The sequence below is a fragment of the Oncorhynchus keta genome, chromosome 11 (assembly GCF_023373465.1).
Source record: "Oncorhynchus keta strain PuntledgeMale-10-30-2019 chromosome 11, Oket_V2, whole genome shotgun sequence".
NCBI classification, from domain to species: Eukaryota; Metazoa; Chordata; class Actinopteri; order Salmoniformes; family Salmonidae; genus Oncorhynchus; species Oncorhynchus keta.
This window is the reverse complement of record NC_068431.1, coordinates 17,551,053-17,573,675: the sequence shown is the minus strand read 5'-3', so window position 1 is coordinate 17,573,675 and position 22,623 is coordinate 17,551,053. Positions and strand designations below refer to the sequence as shown.

The window sequence follows — 22,623 nt, the reverse complement described above, 5'->3', positions numbered from 1 at the left end:
CCATGCAACTCAGGACAACAGACCATGAAACTCAGGCCGACAGACCATGAAACTCAGGACAACAGATCATGAAACTCAGAACAACTGGCCATGAAAGTCAGGACAACAGACCATGAAAGTCAGGACAACAGGCCCTGAAAGTCAGGATGACAGACCATGAAAGTCAGGCCAACAGAACAGGAAACTGAGAACTGGTCATGAAAGTCAGGACAACAGATCAGGAGAGTCAGGACAACAGACTATGAAAGTCAGGATCATAGACCATGAAATTCAGGACGACAGACCATGAAATTCAGGATGACAGACCATGAAAGTCAGGACGACAGACCACGAAAGTCAGGACGGCAGACCAATGAACTCAGGACAACAAACCATGAAAGTCAGGACAACAGGCTATGAAAGTCAGGATGACAGACCATGAAAGTCAGGACAACAGAACATGAAACTGAGGACAACTGGTCATGAAAGTCAGGACGACAGACAAAGGAACTCAAGACAACAGACCATGCAACTCGGGACAACAGACCATGAAAGTCAGGACGACAGACCATGAAAGTCAGGACAACAGACATAGGAACTCAAGACAACAGACCATGCAACTCAGGACAACAGACCATGAAACTCAGGCCGACAGACCATGAAACTCAGGACAACAGATCATGAAACTCAGAACAACTGGCCATGAAAGTCAGGACAACAGAACATGAAAGTCAGGACAACAGGCCCTGAAAGTCAGGATGACAGACCATGAAAGTCAGGACAACAGAACATGAAACTGAGGACAACTGGTCATGAAAGTCAGGACGACAGACAAAGGAACTCAAGACAACAGACCATGCAACTCGGGACAACAGACCATGAAAGTCAGGACGACAGACCATGAAAGTCAGGACAACAGACATAGGAACTCAAGACAACAGACCATGCAACTCAGGACAACAGACCATGAAACTCAGGCCGACAGACCATGAAACTCAGGACAACAGATCATGAAACTCAGAACAACTGGCCATGAAAGTCAGGACAACAGGCCATGAAAGTCAGGACAACAGGCCCTGAAAGTCAGGATGACAGACCATGAAAGTCAGGAGAACAGAACATGAAACTGAGGACAACTGGTCATGAAAGTCAGGACAACAGATCAGGAGAGTCAGGACAACAGACTATGAAAGTCAGGATCATAGACCATGAAATTCAGGACGACAGACCATAAAATTCAGGATGACAGACCATGAAATTCAGGACGACAGACCACGAAAGTCAGGACAGACCAATGAAATCAGGACAACAGACCATGAACTCAGGACAACAGACCATGAAAGTCAGGACAACAGACCATGAAAGTCAGGACAACAGACCATGAAAGTCAGGATGACAGACCAAGGAATTCCAGACGACAGAATATGAAAGTCAGGACGACAGACCAGGAAAATCAGGACAACAGACCATGACATTCAGGATGAGAGACCATGAAATTCAGGACGACAGACCACGAAAGTCAGGACGACAGACCATGAAAGTCAAGAAGACAGACAAAGGATCTCAGGACAACAGACCATGAAACTCAGGATGACAGACCATGAAAGTCAGGACAACAGACTGAAATTCCGGACAACAGACAATGAAACTCAGGACAACAGACCATGAAACTCAGAACAACTGGCCATGAAAGTCAGGACACTATTCCATGAAACTGAGGACAACTGGCCATGAAAGTCAGGACAACAGACCATGAAAGTCAGGACAACAGACCATGAAACTCAGGACGACAGACCATGAAACTCAGAACAACTGGCCATGGAAGTCAGGACAACAGACCATGAAAGTCAGGACAACAGACCATGAAACTCAGGACAACAGACCATGAAACTCAGAACAACTGGCCATGGAAGTCAGGACAACAGACCATGAAAGTCAGAACAACTGGCCAAGGAAGTCAGGACACTATTACATGAAACTGAGTACAACAGGCTATGAAAGTCAGGATGACAGACCATGAAAGTCAGGACAACAGAACATGAAACTGAGGACAACTGGTCATGAAAGTCAAGACGGCAAACTGAGTAATTCCGGACAACAGACCATGAAACTCAGGACGACAGACCATGAAACTCAGGACAACAGAACATGAAACTCGGGACAACAGACCATGAAAGTCAGGACGACAGACCATGAAAGTCAGGACAACAGACATAGGAACTCAAGACAACAGACCATGCAACTCAGGACAACAGACCATGAAACTCAGGCCGACAGACCATGAAAGTCAGGACAACTGGCCATGAAAGTCAGGACAACAGAACATGAAAGTCAGGACAACAGGCCCTGAAAGTCAGGATGACAGACCGTGAAAGTCAGGACAACAGAACATGAAACTGAGGACAACTGGTCATGAAAGTCAGGACGACAGACAAAGGAACTCAAGACAACAGACCATGCAACTCGGGACAACAGACCATGAAAGTCAGGACGACAGACCATGAAAGTCAGGACAACAGACATAGGAACTCAAGACAACAGACCATGCAACTCAGGACAACAGACCATGAAACTCAGGCCGACAGACCATGAAACTCAGGACAACAGATCATGAAACCTAGAACAACTGGCCATGAAAGTCAGGACAACAGACCATGAAAGTCAGGACAACAGGCCCTGGAAGTCAGGATGACAGACCATGAAAGTCAGGAGAACAGAACATGAAACTGAGGACAACTGGTCATGAAAGTCAGGACAACAGATCAGGAGAGTCAGGACAACAGACTATGAAAGTCAGGATCATAGACCATGAAATTCGGGACGACAGACCATAAAATTCAGGATGACAGACCATGAAAGTCAGGACAACAGAACATGAAACTGAGGACAACTGGTCATGAAAGTCAGGACGACAGACAAAGGAACTCAAGACAACAGACCATGCAACTCGGGACAACAGACCATGAAAGTCAGGACGACAGACCATGAAAGTCAGGACAACAGACAAAGGAACTCAAGACAACAGACCATGCAACTCAGTACAACGGACCATGAAACTCAGGCCGACAGACCATGAAACTCAGGACAACAGATCATGAAACTCAGAACAACTGGCCATGAAAGTCAGGACAACAGACCATGAAAGTCAGGACAACAGGCCCTGAAAGTCAGGATGACAGACCATGAAAGTCAGGACAACAGAACATGAAACTGAGGACAACTGGTCATGAAAGTCAGGACGACAGACAAAGGAACTCAAGACAACAGACCATGCAACTCGGGACAACAGTCCATGAAAGTCAGGACGACAGACCATGAAAGTCAGGACAACAGACATAGGAACTCAGGACAACAGACCATGCAACTCAGGACAACAGACCATGAAACTCAGGCCGACAGACCATGAAACTCAGGACAACAGATCATGAAACTCAGAACAACTGGCCATGAAAGTCAGGACAACAGACCATGAAAGTCAGGACAACAGGCCCTGAAAGTCAGGATGACAGACCATGAAAGTCAGGAGAACAGAACATGAAACTGAGGACAACTGGTCATGAAAGTCAGGACAACAGATCAGGAGAGTCAGGACAACAGACTATGAAAGTCAGGATCATAGACCATGAAATTCAGGACGACAGACCATGAAATTCAGGATGACAGACCATGAAAGTCAGGACGACAGACCACGAAAGTCAGGACGGCAGACCAATGAACTCAGGACAACAAACCATGAAAGTCAGGACAACAGGCTATGAAAGTCAGGATGACAGACCATGAAAGTCAGGACAACAGAACATGAAACTGAGGACAACTGGTCATGAAAGTCAGGACGACAGACAAAGGAACTCAAGACAACAGACCATGCAACTCGGGACAACAGACCATGAAAGTCAGGACGACAGACCATGAAAGTCAGGACAACAGACATAGGAACTCAAGACAACAGACCATGCAACTCAGGACAACAGACCATGAAACTCAGGCCGACAGACCATGAAACTCAGGACAACAGATCATGAAACTCAGAACAACTGGCCATGAAAGTCAGGACAACAGAACATGAAAGTCAGGACAACAGGCCCTGAAAGTCAGGATGACAGACCATGAAAGTCAGGACAACAGACCATGAAAGTCAGGACGACAGACCATGAAAGTCAGGACAACAGACATAGGAACTCAAGACAACAGACCATGCAACTCAGGACAACAGACCATGAAACTCAGGCCGACAGACCATGAAACTCAGGACAACAGATCATGAAACTCAGAACAACTGGCCATGAAAGTCAGGACAACAGGCCATGAAAGTCAGGACAACAGGCCCTGAAAGTCAGGATGACAGACCATGAAAGTCAGGAGAACAGAACATGAAACTGAGGACAACTGGTCATGAAAGTCAGGACAACAGATCAGGAGAGTCAGGACAACAGACTATGAAAGTCAGGATCATAGACCATGAAATTCAGGACGACAGAGCATAAAATTCAGGATGACAGACCATGAAATTCAGGACGACAGACCACGAAAGTCAGGACGGCAGACCAATGAACTCAGGACAACAGACCATGCAACTCAGGACAACAGACCATGAAAGTCAGGACAACAGACCATGAAAGTCAGGACAACAGACCATGAAAGTCAGGATGACAGACCAAGGAATTCCAGACGACAGAATATGAAAGTCAGTACGACAGACCAGGAAAATCAGGACGACAGACCATGACATTCAGGATGAGAGACCGGGAAATTCAGGACGACAGACCACGAAAGTCAGGACGACAGACCATGAAAGTCAAGAAGACAGACAAAGGATCTCAGGACAACGGACCATGAAACTCAGGACGACGGACCATGAAAGTCAAGACGGCAAACTGAGTAATTCCGGACAACAGACAATGAAACTCAGGACAACAGACCATGAAACTCAGAACAACTGGCCATGAAAGTCAGGACACTATTCCATGAAACTGAGGACAACTGGCCATGAAAGTCAGGACAACAGACCATGAAAGTCAGGACAACAGACCATGAAACTCAGGACGACAGACCATGAAACTCAGAACAACTGGCCATGGAAGTCAGGACAACAGACCATGAAAGTCAGGACAACAGACCATGAAACTCAGGACAACAGACCATGAAACTCAGAACAACTGGCCATGGAAGTCAGGACAACAGACCATGAAAGTCAGAACAACTGGCCAAGGAAGTCAGGACACTATTACATGAAACTGAGTACAACAGGCTATGAAAGTCAGGATGACAGACCATGAAAGTCAGGACAACAGAACATGAAACTGAGGACAACTGGTCATGAAAGTCAAGACGGCAAACTGAGTAATTCCGGACAACAGACCATGAAACTCAGGACGACAGACCATGAAACTCAGGACAACAGACCATGAAACTCAGAACAACTGGCCATGAAAGTCAGGACACTATTCCATGAAACTGAGGACAACTGGCCATGAAAGTCAGGACAACAGACCATGAAAGTCAGGACAACAGACCATGAAACTCAGGACAACAGACCATGAAACTCAGAACAACTGGCCATGGAAGTCAGGACACTATTCCATGAAACTGAGTACAACTGGCCATGAAAGTCAGGACAACAGACCATGAAAGTCAGGACAACAGGCTATGAAAGTCAGGATGACAGACCATGAAAGTCAGGACATCAGAACATGAAACTGAGGACAACTGGTCATGAAAGTCAGGACAACAGGCCATGAAAGTCAGGACAACAGGCTATGAAAGTCAGGATGACAGACCATGAAAGTCAAGACAACAGAACATGAAACTGAGGACAACTGGTCATGAAAGTCAGGACGACAGACAGAGGAACTCAAGACAACAGACCATGCAACTCGGGACAACAGACCATGAAAGTCAGGATGACAGACCATGAAAGTCAGGACAACAGACAAAGGAACTCAAGACAACAGACCATGCAACTCAGGACAACAGACCATGAAACTCAGGCCGACAGACCATGAAACTCAGGACAACAGATCATGAAACTCAGAACAACTGGCCATGAAAGTCAGGACAACAGGACATGAAACTGGACATGAAACTGAGGACAACTGGTCATGAAAGTCAGGTCGACAGACAATGGAACTCAAGACAACAGACCATGCAACTCGGGACAACAGACAATGAAAGTCAGGATGACAGACCATGAAAGTCAGGACAACAGACATAGGAACTCAGGACAACAGACCATGCAACTCAGGACAACAGACCATGAAACTCAGGCCGACAGACCATGAAACTCAGGACAACAGATCATGAAACTCAAAACAACTGGCCATGAAAGTCAGGACAACAGACCATGAAAGTCAGGACAACAGGCCCTGAAAGTCAGGATGACAGACTATGAAATTCAGGACAACATAACATGAAACTGAGGACAACTGGTCATGAAAGTCAGGACAACAGATCAGGAGAGTCAGGACAACAGACTATGAAAGTCAGGATCATAGACCATGAAATTCAGGATGACAGACCATTAAATTCAGGATGACAGACCATGAAATTCAGGACGACGGACCACGAAAGTCAGGACAACAGACCACGAAAGTCAGGACGGCAGACCAATGAACTCAGGACAACAAACCATGCAACTCAGGACAACAGACCATGAAAGTCAGGACAACAGACCATGAAAGTCAGGACAACAGACCATGAAAGTCAGGATGACAGACCAAGGAATTCCAGACGACAGAATATGAAAGTCAGTACGACAGACCAGGAAATTCAGGACGACAGACCATGACATTCAGGATGACAGACCAGGAAATTCAGGACGACAGACCACGAAAGTCAGGACAACAGACCATGAAAGTCAAGAAGACAGACAAAGGATCTCAAGACAACAGACCATGCAACTCAGGACAACTGGCCATGGAAGTCAGGACACTATTCCATGAAACTGAGTACAACTGGCCATGAAAGTCAGGACAACAGACCATGAAAGTCAGGACAACAGGCTAGGAAAGTCAGGATGACAGACCATGAAAGTCAGGACAACAGAACATGAAACTGAGGACAACTGGTCATGAAAGTCAGGACAACAGGCCATGAAACCCAGGACAACAGATCAGGAGAGTCAGGACAACAGACCATGAAACTCAGAACAACTGGCCATGAAAGTCAGGACACTATTCCATGAAACTGAGGACAACTGGCCATGAAAGTCAGGATAACAGACCATGAAAGTCAGGACAACAGACCATGAAACTCAGGACAACAGACCATGAAACTCAGAACAACTGGCCATGGAAGTCAGGACACTATTCCTTGAAACTGAGTACAACTGGCCATGAAAGTCAGGACAACAGACCATGAAAGTCAGTACGACAGGCTATGAAACTGAGTACAACTAGCCATGAAAGTCAGGACAACAGACCATGAAACACAGGACAACAGACCATGAAACTCAGAACAACTGGCCATGGAAGTCAGGACACTATTCCTTGAAACTGAGTACAACAGACCATGAAAGTCAGGACAACAGACAATGAAACTCAGGACAACAGACCATGAAACTGAGTACAACTGGCCATGAAAGTCAGGACAACAGACCATGAAAGTCAGTACGACAGGCTATGAAAGTCAGGATGGCAGACCATGAAAGTCAGGACAACAGAACATGAAACTGAGGACAACTGGTCATGAAAGTCAGGACAACAGACCATGAAAGCCAGGACAACAGACCATGAAACTCAGAACAACTGGCCATGAAAGTCAGGACACTATTCCTTGAAACTGAAGACAACTGGCCATGAAAGTCAGGACAACAGACCATGAAAGTCAGGACAACAGGCCATGAAAGTCAGGATGACAGACCATGAAAGTCAGGACAACAGACCATGAAAGTCAGGATGACAGACCAAGGAATTCCAGACGACAGAATATGAAAGTCAGTACGACAGACCAGGAAAGTCAGGACAACAGACCATGAAAGTCAGGATGACAGACCAAGGAATTCCAGACAACAGACCATGCAACTCAGGACAACAGACCATGAAAGTCAGGACGACGGACCATGAAAGTCAAGACGGCAAACTGAATAATTCTGGACAACAGACGATGAAACTCAGGACGACAGACCATGAAACTCAGGACAACAGACCATGAAACTCAGAACAACAGACCATGAAAGTCAGGATGACAGACCAAGGAATTCCAGACGACAGACTATGAATGTCAGTACGATAGACCAGGAAATTCAGGACGACAGACCACGAAAGTCAGGACGACAGACCATGAAAGTCAAGAAGACAGACAAAGGATCTCAGGACAACAGACCATGAAACTCAGGACGACGGACCATGAAAGTCAAGACGGCAAACTGAGAAATTCCGGATGCTAGACCATGAAACTCAGAACAACTGGCCATGAAAGTCAGGACGACAGACCAAGGAACTCGGGACAACAGACCATGAAAGTCAGGACGCTAGACCATGAAAGTCAGGACGACAGACAAAGGAACTCAAGACAACAGACCATGCAACTCAGAACAACACAACATGAAAGTCAGGACGACAGACCATGAAACTCAGGACAACTGGCCATGAAAGTCAGGACAACAGACCATGAAAGTCAGGACAACAGGCCATGAAAGTCAGGATGACAGACCATGCAACTCAGGACAACGGACCATGAAACTTAGGACGACAGACCATGAAACTCAGGACAACAGGCCATCAAAGTCAGGACGACAGACCAAGGAACTCGGGACAACAGACCATGAAAGTCAGGACCATAGACCATGAAAGTCAGGATGACAGACAAAGGAACTCAAGACAACAGACCATGTAACTCAGGACAACAGACCATGAAAGTCAGGACGACAGACCATTAAACTTAGGACAACAGACCATGAAACTCAGAACAACTGGCCATGAAAGTCAGGACACTATTCCATGAAACTGAGGACAACTGGCCATGAATGTCAGGACGACAGACCATGAAACTCAGAACAATTGGCCATGAAAGTCAGGACACTATTCCATGAAACTGAGGACAACTGGCCATGAAAGTCAGGACAACAGACCATGAAAGTCAGGACAACAGGCCATGAAAGTCAGGATGACAGACCATGAAAGTCAGGACAACAGAACATGAAACTGAGGACAACTGGTCATGAAAGTCAGGACAACAGGCCATGAAACTCAGGACAACAGATCAGGAGAGTCAGGACAACAGACTATGAAAGTCAGGATCATAGACCATGAAATTCAGGACAACAGACCATAAAATTGAGGATGACAGACCATGAAATTCAGGACGACAGACCACGAAAGTCAGGACGACAGACCACGAAAATCAGGACGGCAGACCAATGAACTCAGGACAACAGAACATGCAACTCAGGACAACAGACCATGAAAGTCAGGACGACAGACCATGAAAGTCAAGACGACAGACTGAGTAATTCCGGACAACAGACCATGATATTCAGGACGACAGACCAGGAAATTCAGGACTACAGACCATGAAATGTCAGAACAACAGGCCAGGAAATTCAGGACGACAGACCATGAAAGTCAGAACAACAGGCCATGAAAGCCAGGATGACCGACCATGATAGTCATGACAACAGGCCATGAAACTCAGGACAACAGACCATGCAACTCAGGACAACAGACCATGAAAGTCAGGACGACAGACCATGAAAGCCAGAACAACAGGCCAGGAAATTCACGACGACAGTCCATGAAAGTCAGAACAACAGGCCATGAAAGTCAGGATGACCGACCATGAAAGTCAGGACGAAAGATCAAGGAATTCAGGACAACAGACCATGAAAGTCAGGACGACAGACCATGAAAGTCAAGACGACAGACTGAGTAATTCCGGACAACAGACCATGAAAGTTAGGACGACAGACCATGAAAGTCAGGATGACAGACCATGAAACTCAGGACGACAGACCATGACATTCAGGACGACAGACCATGAAAGTCAGGACGACAGGCCATGAAAGTCAAGATGACAGACCAAGGAACTCAGGATAACACACCATGAAAGTCAGGACGACAGAGCATGAAAGTCAGGATGACAGACCAAGGAATTCCGGACAACAGAATATGAAACTCAGGATGACAGACCATGAAAGTCAGGACGACAGACCATGAAAGTCAGGACGACAGACCATGAAAGTCAAGACGACAGACTGAGTAATTCCGGACAACAGACCATGAAAGTTAGGACGACAGACCATGAAAGTCAGGACGACAGACCATTAAACTCAGGACGACAGACCATGACATTCAGGACGACAGACCATGAAAGTCAGGACGACAGGCCATGAAAGTCAAGATGACAGACCAAGGAACTCAGGACAACAGACCATGCAACTCAGGAAAACAGAGCATGAAAGTCAGGACGACAGAGCATGAAAGGCAGGACGACAGACCAAGGAATTCCGGACAACAGAATATGAAACTCAGGATGACAGACCATGAAAGTCAGGACGACAGACCATGAAACTCAGAACAACAGACCATGAAACTCAGAACAACTGGCCATGAAAGTCAGGACACTATTCCTTGAAACTGAAGAAAACTGGCCATGAAAGTCAGGACACTATTCCTTGAAACTGAAGACAACTGGCCATGAAAGTCAGGACAACAGACCATGAAAGTCAGGACAACAGGCCATGAAAGTCAGGATGACAGACCATGAAAGTCAGGACAACAGGCCATGAAAGTCAGGATGACCGACCATGAAAGTCAGAACAACAGGCCATGAAAGTCAGGATGACCGACCATGAAAGTCAGAACAACAGGCCATGAAAGTCAGGATGACAGACCATGAAAGTCAGGACAAAAGGCCATGAAAGTCAGGACGAAAGACCAAGGAATTCAGGACAACAGGCCAGGAAATTCAGGACGACAGACCATGAAAGTCAGAACAACAGGCCATGAAAGCCAGGATGACCGACCATGATAACAGGCCATGAAACTCAGGACAACAGACCATGCAACTCAGGACAACAGACCATGAAAGTCAGGACGACAGACCATGAAAGTCAGAACAACAGGCCAGGAAATTCAGGACGACAGACCATGAAAGTCAGAACAACAGGCCATGAAAGTCAGGATGACCGACCATGAAAGTCAGGACGAAAGACCAAGGAATTCCGGACAACAGACCATGAAAGTTAGGACGACAGACCAGCAGGATGACAGACCATGAAACTCAGGACGACAGACCATGACATTCAGGATGACAGACCATGAAAGTCAGGATGACAGGCCATGAAAGTCAAGATGACAGACCAAGGAACTCAGGACAACAGACCATGCAACTCAGGACAACAGACCATGAAAGTCAGGACAACAGGCCATGAAAGTCAGGATGACAGACCATGAAAGTCAGGACAACAGGCCATGAAAGTCAGGATGACCGACCATGAAAGTCAGAACAACAGGCCATGAAAGTCAGGATGACCGACCATGAAAGTCAGGACGAATGACCAAGGAATTCAGGACAACAGGCCAGGAAATTCAGGACGACAGACCATGAAAGTCAGAACAACAGGCCATGAAAGCCAGGATGACCGACCATGATAACAGGCCATGAAACTCAGGACAACAGACCATGCAACTCAGGACAACTGGCCATGGAAGTCAGGACACTATTCCATGAAACTGAGTACAACTGGCCATGAAAGTCAGGACAACAGACCATGAAAGTCAGGACAACAGGCTAGGAAAGTCAGGATGACAGACCATGAAAGTCAGGACAACAGAACATGAAACTGAGGACAACTGGTCATGAAAGTCAGGACAACAGGCCATGAAACCCAGGACAACAGATCAGGAGAGTCAGGACAACAGACCATGAAACTCAGAACAACTGGCCATGAAAGTCAGGACACTATTCCTTGAAACTGAAGACAACTGGCCATGAAAGTCAGGACAACAGACCATGAAAGTCAGGACAACAGGCCATGAAAGTCAGGATGACAGACCATGAAAGTCAGGACAACAGACCATGAAAGTCAGGATGACAGACCAAGGAATTCCAGGACGACAGAATATGAAAGTCAGTACGACAGACCAGGAAAGTCAGGACAACAGACCATGAAAGTCAGGATGACAGACCAAGGAATTCAGGACAACAGACCATGCAACTCAGGACAACAGACCATGAAAGTCAGGACGACGGACCATGAAAGTCAAGACGGCAAACTGAATAATTCTGGACAACAGACCATGAAACTCAGGACGACAGACCATGAAACTCAGGACAACAGACCATGAAACTCAGAACAACAGACCATGAAAGTCAGGATGACAGACCAAGGAATTCCAGACACAGACTATGAATGTCAGTACGATAGACCAGGAAATTCAGGACACAGACCACGAAAGTCAGGACGACAGACCATGAAAGTCAGACAAAGGATCTCAGGACAACAGACCATGAAACTCAGGACGACGGACCATGAAAGTCAAGACGGCAAACTGAGAAATTCCGGATGCTAGACCATGAAACTCAGAACAACTGGCCATGAAAGTCAGGACGACAGACCAAGGAACTCGGGACAACAGACCATGAAAGTCAGGACGCTAGACCATGAAAGTCAGGACGACAGACAAAGGAACTCAAGACAACAGACCATGCAACTCAGAACAACACAACATGAAAGTCAGGACGACAGACCATGAAACTCAGGACAACTGGCCATGAAAGTCAGGACAACAGACCATGAAAGTCAGGACAACAGGCCATGAAAGTCAGGATGACAGACCATGCAACTCAGGACAACGGACCATGAAACTTAGGACGACAGACCATGAAACTCAGGACAACAGGCCATCAAAGTCAGGACGACAGACCAAGGAACTCGGGACAACAGACCATGAAAGTCAGGACCATAGACCATGAAAGTCAGGATGACAGACAAAGGAACTCAAGACAACAGACCATGTAACTCAGGACAACAGACCATGAAAGTCAGGACGACAGACCATTAAACTTAGGACAACAGACCATGAAACTCAGACAACTGGCCATGAAAGTCAGGACACTATTCCATGAAACTGAGGACAACTGGCCATGAATGTCAGGACAACAGACCATGAAACTCAGAACAATTGGCCATGAAAGTCAGGACACTATTCCATGAAACTGAAGACAACTGGCCATGAAAGTCAGGACAACAGACCATGAAAGTCAGGACAACAGGCCATGAAAGTCAGGATGACAGACCATGAAAGTCAGGACAACAGAACATGAAACTGAGGACAACTGGTCATGAAAGTCAGGACAACAGGCCATGAAACTCAGGACAACAGATCAGGAGAGTCAGGACAACAGACTATGAAAGTCAGGATCATAGACCATGAAATTCAGGACAACAGACCATAAAATCGAGGATGACAGACCATGAAATTCAGGACGACAGACCACGAAAGTCAGGACGACAGACCACGAAAATCAGGACGGCAGACCAATGAACTCAGGACAACAGAACATGCAACTCAGGACAACAGACCATGAAAGTCAGGACGACAGACCATGAAAGTCAAGACGACAGACTGAGTAATTCCGGACAACAGACCATGATATTCAGGACGACAGACCAGGAAATTCAGGACTACAGACCATGAAATGTCAGAACAACAGGCCAGGAAATTCAGGACGACAGACCATGAAAGTCAGAACAACAGGCCATGAAAGCCAGGATGACCGACCATGATAGTCATGACAACAGGCCATGAAACTCAGGACAACAGACCATGCAACTCAGGACAACAGACCATGAAAGTCAGGACGACAGACCATGAAAGCCAGAACAACAGGCCAGGAAATTCACGACGACAGTCCATGAAAGTCAGAACAACAGGCCATGAAAGTCAGGATGACCGACCATGAAAGTCAGGACGAAAGATCAAGGAATTCAGGACAACAGACCATGAAAGTCAGGACGACAGACCATGAAAGTCAAGACGACAGACTGAGTAATTCCGGACAACAGACCATGAAAGTTAGGACGACAGACCATGAAAGTCAGGATGACAGACCATGAAACTCAGGACGACAGACCATGACATTCAGGACGACAGACCATGAAAGTCAGGACGACAGGCCATGAAAGTCAAGATGACAGACCAAGGAACTCAGGATAACACACCATGAAAGTCAGGACGACAGAGCATGAAAGTCAGGATGACAGACCAAGGAATTCCGGACAACAGAATATGAAACTCAGGATGACAGACCATGAAAGTCAGGACGACAGACCATGAAAGTCAGGACGACAGACCATGAAAGTCAAGACGACAGACTGAGTAATTCCGGACAACAGACCATGAAAGTTAGGACGACAGACCATGAAAGTCAGGACGACAGACCATTAAACTCAGGACGACAGACCATGACATTCAGGACGACAGACCATGAAAGTCAGGACGACAGGCCATGAAAGTCAAGATGACAGACCAAGGAACTCAGGACAACAGACCATGCAACTCAGGAAAACAGAGCATGAAAGTCAGGACGACAGAGCATGAAAGGCAGGACGACAGACCAAGGAATTCCGGACAACAGAATATGAAACTCAGGATGACAGACCATGAAAGTCAGGACGACAGACCATGAAACTCAGACAACAGACCATGAAACTCAGAACAACTGGCCATGAAAGTCAGGACACTATTCCTTGAAACTGAAGAAAACTGGCCATGAAAGTCAGGACACTATTCCTTGAAACTGAAGACAACTGGCCATGAAAGTCAGGACAACAGACCATGAAAGTCAGGACGACAACAGGCCATGAAAGTCAGGATGACAGACCATGAAAGTCAGGACAACAGGCCATGAAAGTCAGGATGACCGACCATGAAAGTCAGAACAACAGGCCATGAAAGTCAGGATGACAGACCATGAAAGTCAGAACAACAGGCCATGAAAGTCAGGATGACAGACCATGAAAGTCAGGACAAAAGGCCATGAAAGTCAGGACGAAAGACCATTCAGGACAACAGGCCAGGAAATTCAGGACGACAGACCATGAAAGTCAGAACAACAGGCCATGAAAGCCAGGATGACCGACCATGATAACAGGCCATGAAACTCAGGACAACAGACCATGCAACTCAGGACAACAGACCATGAAAGTCAGGACGACAGACCATGAAAGTCAGAACAACAGGCCAGGAAATTCAGGACGACAGACCATGAAAGTCAGAACAACAGGCCATGAAAGTCAGGATGACCGACCATGAAAGTCAGGACGAAAGACCAAGGAATTCCGGACAACAGACCATGAAAGTTAGGACGACAGACCATGAAAGTCAGGATGACAGACCATGAAACTCAGGACGACAGACCATGACATTCAGGATGACAGACCATGAAAGTCAGGATGACAGGCCATGAAAGTCAAGATGACAGACCAAGGAACTCAGGACAACAGACCATGCAACTCAGGACAACAGACCATGAAAGTCAGGACAACAGGCCATGAAAGTCAGGATGACAGACCATGAAAGTCAGGACAACAGGCCATGAAAGTCAGGATGACCGACCATGAAAGTCAGAACAACAGGCCATGAAAGTCAGGATGACAGACCATGAAAGTCAGGACGACAGACCATGAAACTCAGGACAACAGACCATGAAACTCAGAACAACTGGCCATGAAAGTCAGGACACTATTCCTTGAAACTGAAGACAACTGGCCATGAAAGTCAGGACAACAGACCATGAAAGTCAGGACAACAGGCCATGAAAGTCAGGATGACAGACCATGAAAGTCAGGACAACAGGCCATGAAAGTCAGGATGACCGACCATGAAAGTCAGGACGAAAGACCAAGGAATTCAGGACAACAGGCCAGGAAATTCAGGACGACAGACCATGAAAGTCAGAACAACAGGCCATGAAAGCCAGGATGACCGACCATGATAGTCATGACAACAGGCCATGAAACTCAGGACAACAGACCATGCAACTCAGGACAACAGACCATGAAAGTCAGGACGACAGACCATGAAAGTCAGAACAACAGGCCATGAAAGTCAGGATGACCGACCATGAAAGTCAGGACGAAAGACTAAGGAATTCAGGACAACAGACCATGAAAGTCAGGACGACAGAGCATGAAAGTCAGGACGACAGACCAAGGAATTCCGGACAACAGAATATGAAACTCAGGATGACAGAACATGAAAGTCAGGACGATAGACCAGGAAATACAGGACGACAGACCACGAAAGTCAGGACCACAGACCAAGGAACTCAGGACAACAGAATATGAAAGTCAGGATGACAGAACAAGGAATTCCAGAAAACAGACCATGAAACATAGGACAACAGACCATGAAGTATGTATACAGTATTACATTAAAAGTCAAAAAATGGATGTACCAATGCCAAATTGCCCCTTTAAAGAAGCACGATCTGCAGAGGGAGAAGAGAAGCATGGTCTGCAGAGGGAAAAGGGAAGCACGGTCTGCAGAGGGAGAAGGGAAACACGGTCTGCAGAGGGAGAAGGGAAACACGGTCTGCAGAGGGAGAAGGGAAGCACGGTCTGCAGAGGGAAATCTAGAGTTAACACCTGGTTTTCCAGGGAAATTCATCACTTTTGTGCTATCCAGGCCCTGCCACCTACAGGAAATAGAGAGGATTCAGTGATGCCCGCTCTGCCTCCCCTTACCCTGCACTTCTGACCGGAGAATGCAGGCCACGCAGCTTTGGAGGAAACTTCCTGTGTGATGATGTATGCTTTGCAGTTTCTTCTTATTTAAGTATCCACAAAGGGGAAGAACATTATGTGCTGAGAATCACCTCAGAATACTTCATGTTGGATGTACAATTATATACCATTTGACCTATTTGCATTGAGCATCCTTCAAACATAATTTCTTTCAAATTACCTATATGAGTGTTGATGACTTCAGGGTTTGTGAAATGATACGGCTTAGGTCGAGTTAGAGATGGATGGGTAACAATAGCAATATAATAATAATATATGCCATTTAGGAGATGCTTTTATCCTAAGTGACTTACAGTAGAGCATCCATACATTATTTTTGTATTGGTGGCCCCAGCAGGAACCAAAACCATTGCAACTCCATGCTCTATCAACTGAGTGATACAGGACCACCTTGATGCTGTGAGTAATTTTTTAAATTTTCATTTTACTAGGCAAGTCAGTTAAGAACACATTCTTATTTTCAATGACGGCCTAGGAACAGTGGGTTAACTGCCTGTTCAGGGGTAAGACAACAGATTTGTACCTTGTCAGCTCGGGGGTTTGAACTTGCAACCTTCCGGTTACTAGTCCAACGCTCTAACCACTAACCTGCCGCCCTGTGTACTCACTTTAAGTAGTCTTTATTAGCCATATGAGAGGGGAATTATGTTTTGAGGACGGATTTGTCAATGGACACAATGTTATATTCTTGAATATTTATCTGAATCACAATATAAGCTATATGGGTAAAACAATCTCTATTACAGATCTTTCAGCTTCTTTGGAACAGTGAAATGCAATTACAAACTGGGTGGCTCGAGCTCTTAATACTGATTGGCTGACAACCGTGGTATATCAGACCATATATCACGGGTATGACAAACATGTATTTTCACTGCTCTTATTACATTGGCAGCCAGTTTATAATAGCAATAAGGCAATTTGGGGGTGTGATATATGGCCAATATTCTTGGGGGTGTGATATCTGGCCAATATACTCTGTGTTGCGCTGTGCTTATGAACAGCCCTTAGCCGTGATATATTGGCCATAAACCACCCCCCACCCCCCTCCCGTGCCTTATTGCTTAATAATAACACTGACAAGCTTGTGACCAATAAATCTGGTCACAAACACAATGTGGACACGGGGGATGGAAGTCATGGCTATATAATTGAGAATGGTGCTCTTCTGGAATCTTCAATATTTTTTGTCTAGAACAGGCAGTGAATGAGCTAAGAGGCAAAGCAGTGAAATAGTAAACAACTTTTGGCAGGTCATTCAGAAACAAAGTGGCATTTCCAAGGATGTTTACTGACATTTATTGGAAACAGTCGAGGACAAAATGTGATTAGCATCATGAGGAAATAACATGCTTCTTCCAGGCTTTGTATTATGCAACTGTCTTCCATTACAGTGATGAGTTCTCTGCTCTGTTCATTATGTTAAAATGTAATTTGCTGCAGCTTTCTTGAAGGACAGAGTCATCAAGAAGATGCTACTGTTTGTATATAGTGTAGCTGACTGGACCGGCTACGTGTCACTAAACAAGTCGCTTTATAGCTTCTAATTATGTTTAAAAACATCCTCCCATGACATTCCCTTCCTCTACTACAACAGATTGCATTTCATACAGCACCTTACTTTACTTTCACCCTAAATCTTGCTCATTCATTTACCAGCTCACTCCAAATTGTGTCCAAATGGCTTTTGAAGCACTTCGTCCCACCAGAATCCCAGTGCTAACAAAGAGAAGGCATCAATAATACATAAAAGAAAAGTTCTGATGCCAAACCAAAATGCAGGCTTTTGGGCTGTACAAATCAGTGGTCCTGTGTTGGTGTTTGATTTATAAAAACTATCAATAATTCACAACAGTGGCCTTATTTGTTTTACCCATATACTGTATATTGTGTTTCAGATAAATATTTAAGAATATAACATTGTGTCCTTTGACAAATCTGTCCTCAAAACATAATTCCCCTCTCATATGGCTAATAAAGACTACTTAAAGTGAGTATGCAGGGAAATATATGTTGTTTGTGCTTATAAACATAACTAAACGATTTGCCAAAATATAATCAAATGCAACATAAAAAATGGGGCGAAGCATAAAAAGGAACTCACGTAAGGTACGCTCTCCAGAGTGTCGGTGTTGATAATTATTGGAGCGGGACTCGCCTGAAAAAGAGAGAGAGTGAGGAAGAGGATAAGAAACAGCAAGAGATGCCTAAACCCACTAGTGTCCTACTTTCTATAAATGGATCCAGGGGACAGCCCCTGGATCATGTGGTGACTTCACCCTGTATCATGAGGAATTCAAGAGCCGTCTTACAAATGCTAAACCATCCCAGAATACAGTGCCTTCAGAAACTATTCATACCCCTTGACTCAGCCTAAATTCAAAATGGATTAAATATTTTTTCTACACACAATACCCTATAATGTCAAAGTGAAAACATGTTTTTAGAAATATTTGCTAATTTATTGAAAATAACTAATTTACGTAAGTATTCACACACCTGAGTCGATACTTTGTAGAAGCAGCTTTGGCAGCGATTACAGCTTTGAGTCTTTATGGGTAAGCTATTAAGAGCTTTCCACATCTGGATTGTGAAATATGTGCCTATTATTCTTTTCAAAATGCTTCAAGCACTGTAAAATTGGTTGTTGGTCATTGCTGGACGACCATTTTCAGGTCTTGTCATTGATTTTCAAGCAGATTAGAGTCCAAACTGGCCACTCACATTCTTGGTAAGCAACTGCAGTGTAGATTTGGCCTTGTGTTTTAGGTTATTGTCCTGCTGAAGGGGAAATTCTTCTCCCAGTGTCTGGTGGAGAGCAGACTGAACCAGCAGACTGAACTTCATTCCATTTCTTTTTTTATCCGGAAAAACTCCCCAGTCCTTAACGATTACAAGCATACAAGTAACATGATGCAGTCACCACTATGCTTGAGAATATGAAGAGTGGTACTCAGTAATGCGTTGTATTGGATTCAGGACAAAAAGTGAATTGTTTTGCCTCATTTTTGCAGTATAATTTTAGCCTAGCGGTTAAAACGTTAGGCCAGTAATCGATAAGTCGCTGGTTCAAATACCTAAGCCGACAAGATGAAAAATCTGTCTATGTGTCTTTGTGCAAGGCACTTAACCCTAATTTGCTCCAGGTGCACCGTACTACTATGGCTGCTCCTGTAAAACTGCACCTATCTGGTGTATGTGACAATATTTAAAAAAAAAAACTTTTTGCCTTTGCCTTGTTGCAAATAGGATGCATGTTTTGGAAAAATGTTATTCTGTACAGGCAGTCCCTGAGTGGTTTCCTTCCTCTCCGGGAACCGAGTTAGGGAGGACGCCTGTATCAATATTGGGTGTATTGATTCACCATCCAAAGTGTAATTAATAACTTCCTGCTCAAAGGGATATTCAATGTCTGCTTTATTTTGTATTTTTACCCATCTACCAATAGGTGCCCTTCTTTGCAAGGCATTGGAAAACCTCCCTAGTCTTGTGGTTGAATCTGTGTTTGAAATTCACTACTCAATAAATTGACAGTACAGATCATTGTATGTGTGGGGTACATAGATAAGGCAGTCAATCATGTTAACCACTATTATTGCACACAGAGTGAGTCCATGCAAATTATTATGTGACTTGTTAAGCACATTTCTACTCATTAACTTATTTAGGCTTGCCATACAAAGGGTTTGAATACTAATTGACTCAAGCCTTTCATTTTTTAAATTAATTTGTGAATAATTCAAAAAACAAAATTTCACTTCTACATTATGGGGTATTGTGTGTAGGCCAGTGACAAAAAAAATCTAAATGGAATTAATACAAAATTCAGGCTGAAACGCAAAAAATTTTGGAAAAAGTCAAGGGGTGTAAATACTTTCTGAAGGCATAGAGTATTATGCATTCTGTCATGACGTTGGCCTCTTTGGTTATAGCAAGCCCATCCCCCTCTCCCTGCCTCCCCCTTGACTCCTTCAACTAGGCTGCTGTGGTCAGAGGTTGTAAATTCCTGAGAAGACCTCATGGACACAGTTATAGAGAGTAGTTTTTCATGGAGAACAAAGGAAATCCTTCCACCTCACAGAACTTGAGGTACGAACAAATGTCATGTTCCGGAGAAAGTCTAAAAGAACGGTGAAGAATTCAGCTACAAACTGGTCCGTTTGTCACAACTTGGGAAGCTTGTGGGAGACGGTGTGGCCACATTACCATAACGCTGTTTATATAATAGCCTCAGATATGAGGTTTACATCTAATTGTTGTATAAGATGAATGAGTGAGTATGATACTGTTTGTACAATTATGTAATATGATTTTGGACTGTTTAATGAAGAAAAATACAATTCCCTTTTGATTTGAACAAAATCAGAGGACCGCCTCTGAGCCCAGTTAGGGTCAGACATCCTGGGACAGCCTTTTCTGCCATTCCCAATAAAAACCCCACTCGGGTTTTCGATCAGCAGACCAAGCTTAACTCAATTACAAGATGGCTAAAGGTTGTAGACCATTGCTGAATCTTTTAACCATACCACGTGGTTAACCTCTTAGACTATCGATACTGACAGAATAAGAACAAGTCTTTGATATTGATTACTAGTCTGCAGCTAGGAATTTGGTATCATTGAACGCGAAGAACGACAACCGCCGAAACATCCATTCTATGGACAATTCTACAAAAGACACAAACTTTTCACCAGCGATCAACACGACACACTGAGTGTAAATATATATATTGATTGCAATTGTTCCCGAATGAGTGAGCGTTCATGTGTAAAGGATTAGCATTTTAATTGTTATAATCATTAACTGTAGTGACTTCTTAGTCGACCCCCACTCCCCCTTTTGTCTAACAAGCCACCATGCCGGTTTAGCCCACTAGGGCACATTCTCCTATCATTTCATGTAACCACATTTACCTTGTTTGTTTGTTTGTTTATGCATTTCTGTGAATTACTTATTAGTTAGAAATAAATAAATGATTTAAGACAATTGATGTATGGATGACTCATAGTGAAGACTGGGTTCGTGCAGATGACCAACAATTTACGACGTTTGGAATGAGACTAACGTGAGGTAAAGTAAATAATTCATTAATTCGAAGACTAATTGATCAGATAAAATATCTGAAAAGTTATTTTAGGAAATGATAACTTTGTAATCTGAATATTTTTCCTTGGTGCCCCGACTTCCTAGTTAATTAGTTACGTGATTAATCAGTTGATTACCCTGTAACTAATTACAGAGAATCTTTGATAAAAACTATCAGTCTTCAGTTAATGATAGTAAAGACACGACAACGCTAAATGTGCAGGCCTCTAATAATAATAATCCATAATAACAGTAAACAATGCCCACAGAACGGTTTATGGCATGTGAAGTGTCAGGAGACACCTGAAACCCCACCTCTTTAAGGAATACCTAGGATAGGATAAGTAATCCTTCTCACCCCCCCCCCCCCTTTAAGATTTAGATGCACTATTGTAAAGTGACTTTTCTACTGGATGTCATAAGGTGAATGCACCAATTTGTAAGTCGCTCTGGATAAGAGCGTCTGCTAAATGACTTAAATGTAAATGTAAATGTAAGTAAATAGAGTGGACTGATAACTCACGATACAGCTTCCATCCAGGTGAGATATACGAATATTTGCAAGTCTTCTGCGAACAGATAATTCTAAGATATTTCATTGCTACACAATTAACACCCAATAGCCTTTCCAATTAAGTGTATTTTAGCCTTTCTAACTAAGGCCTTTAATTTGCTGAGAAGTTAAAACATACGAAAAGTAAGACGTTTTCACATTCATCAATGTTCCTTGTCAGTTTGAACAGTCTAGATGGCCCGCTGCCAATAACCAGAGTGCCAATGCAGTTAATAAAATATGCTATAAAAATATGCTA

At 44.4% G+C, this 22,623-nt stretch overlaps 1 protein-coding gene across 20 annotated transcripts in view; it reads right to left on the bottom strand.

Annotated features, from left to right (window-relative positions):
- Positions 1-22,623, bottom strand: part of LOC118389840 (disks large homolog 2) — a 294,551-nt gene that overhangs the window by 92,554 nt on the left and 179,374 nt on the right. For all 20 annotated transcript variants that reach the window (XR_008147349.1, XM_052529619.1, XM_052529613.1 and 17 more), the window contains one exon: positions 18,831-18,884. Coding sequence is in view for 19 of the 20 variants with exons in the window: in XM_052529619.1 (XP_052385579.1) it covers positions 18,831-18,884 (54 nt within the window). In the remaining variant the exon portion in view is untranslated. The remainder of the gene's footprint in view (positions 1-18,830; positions 18,885-22,623) is intronic.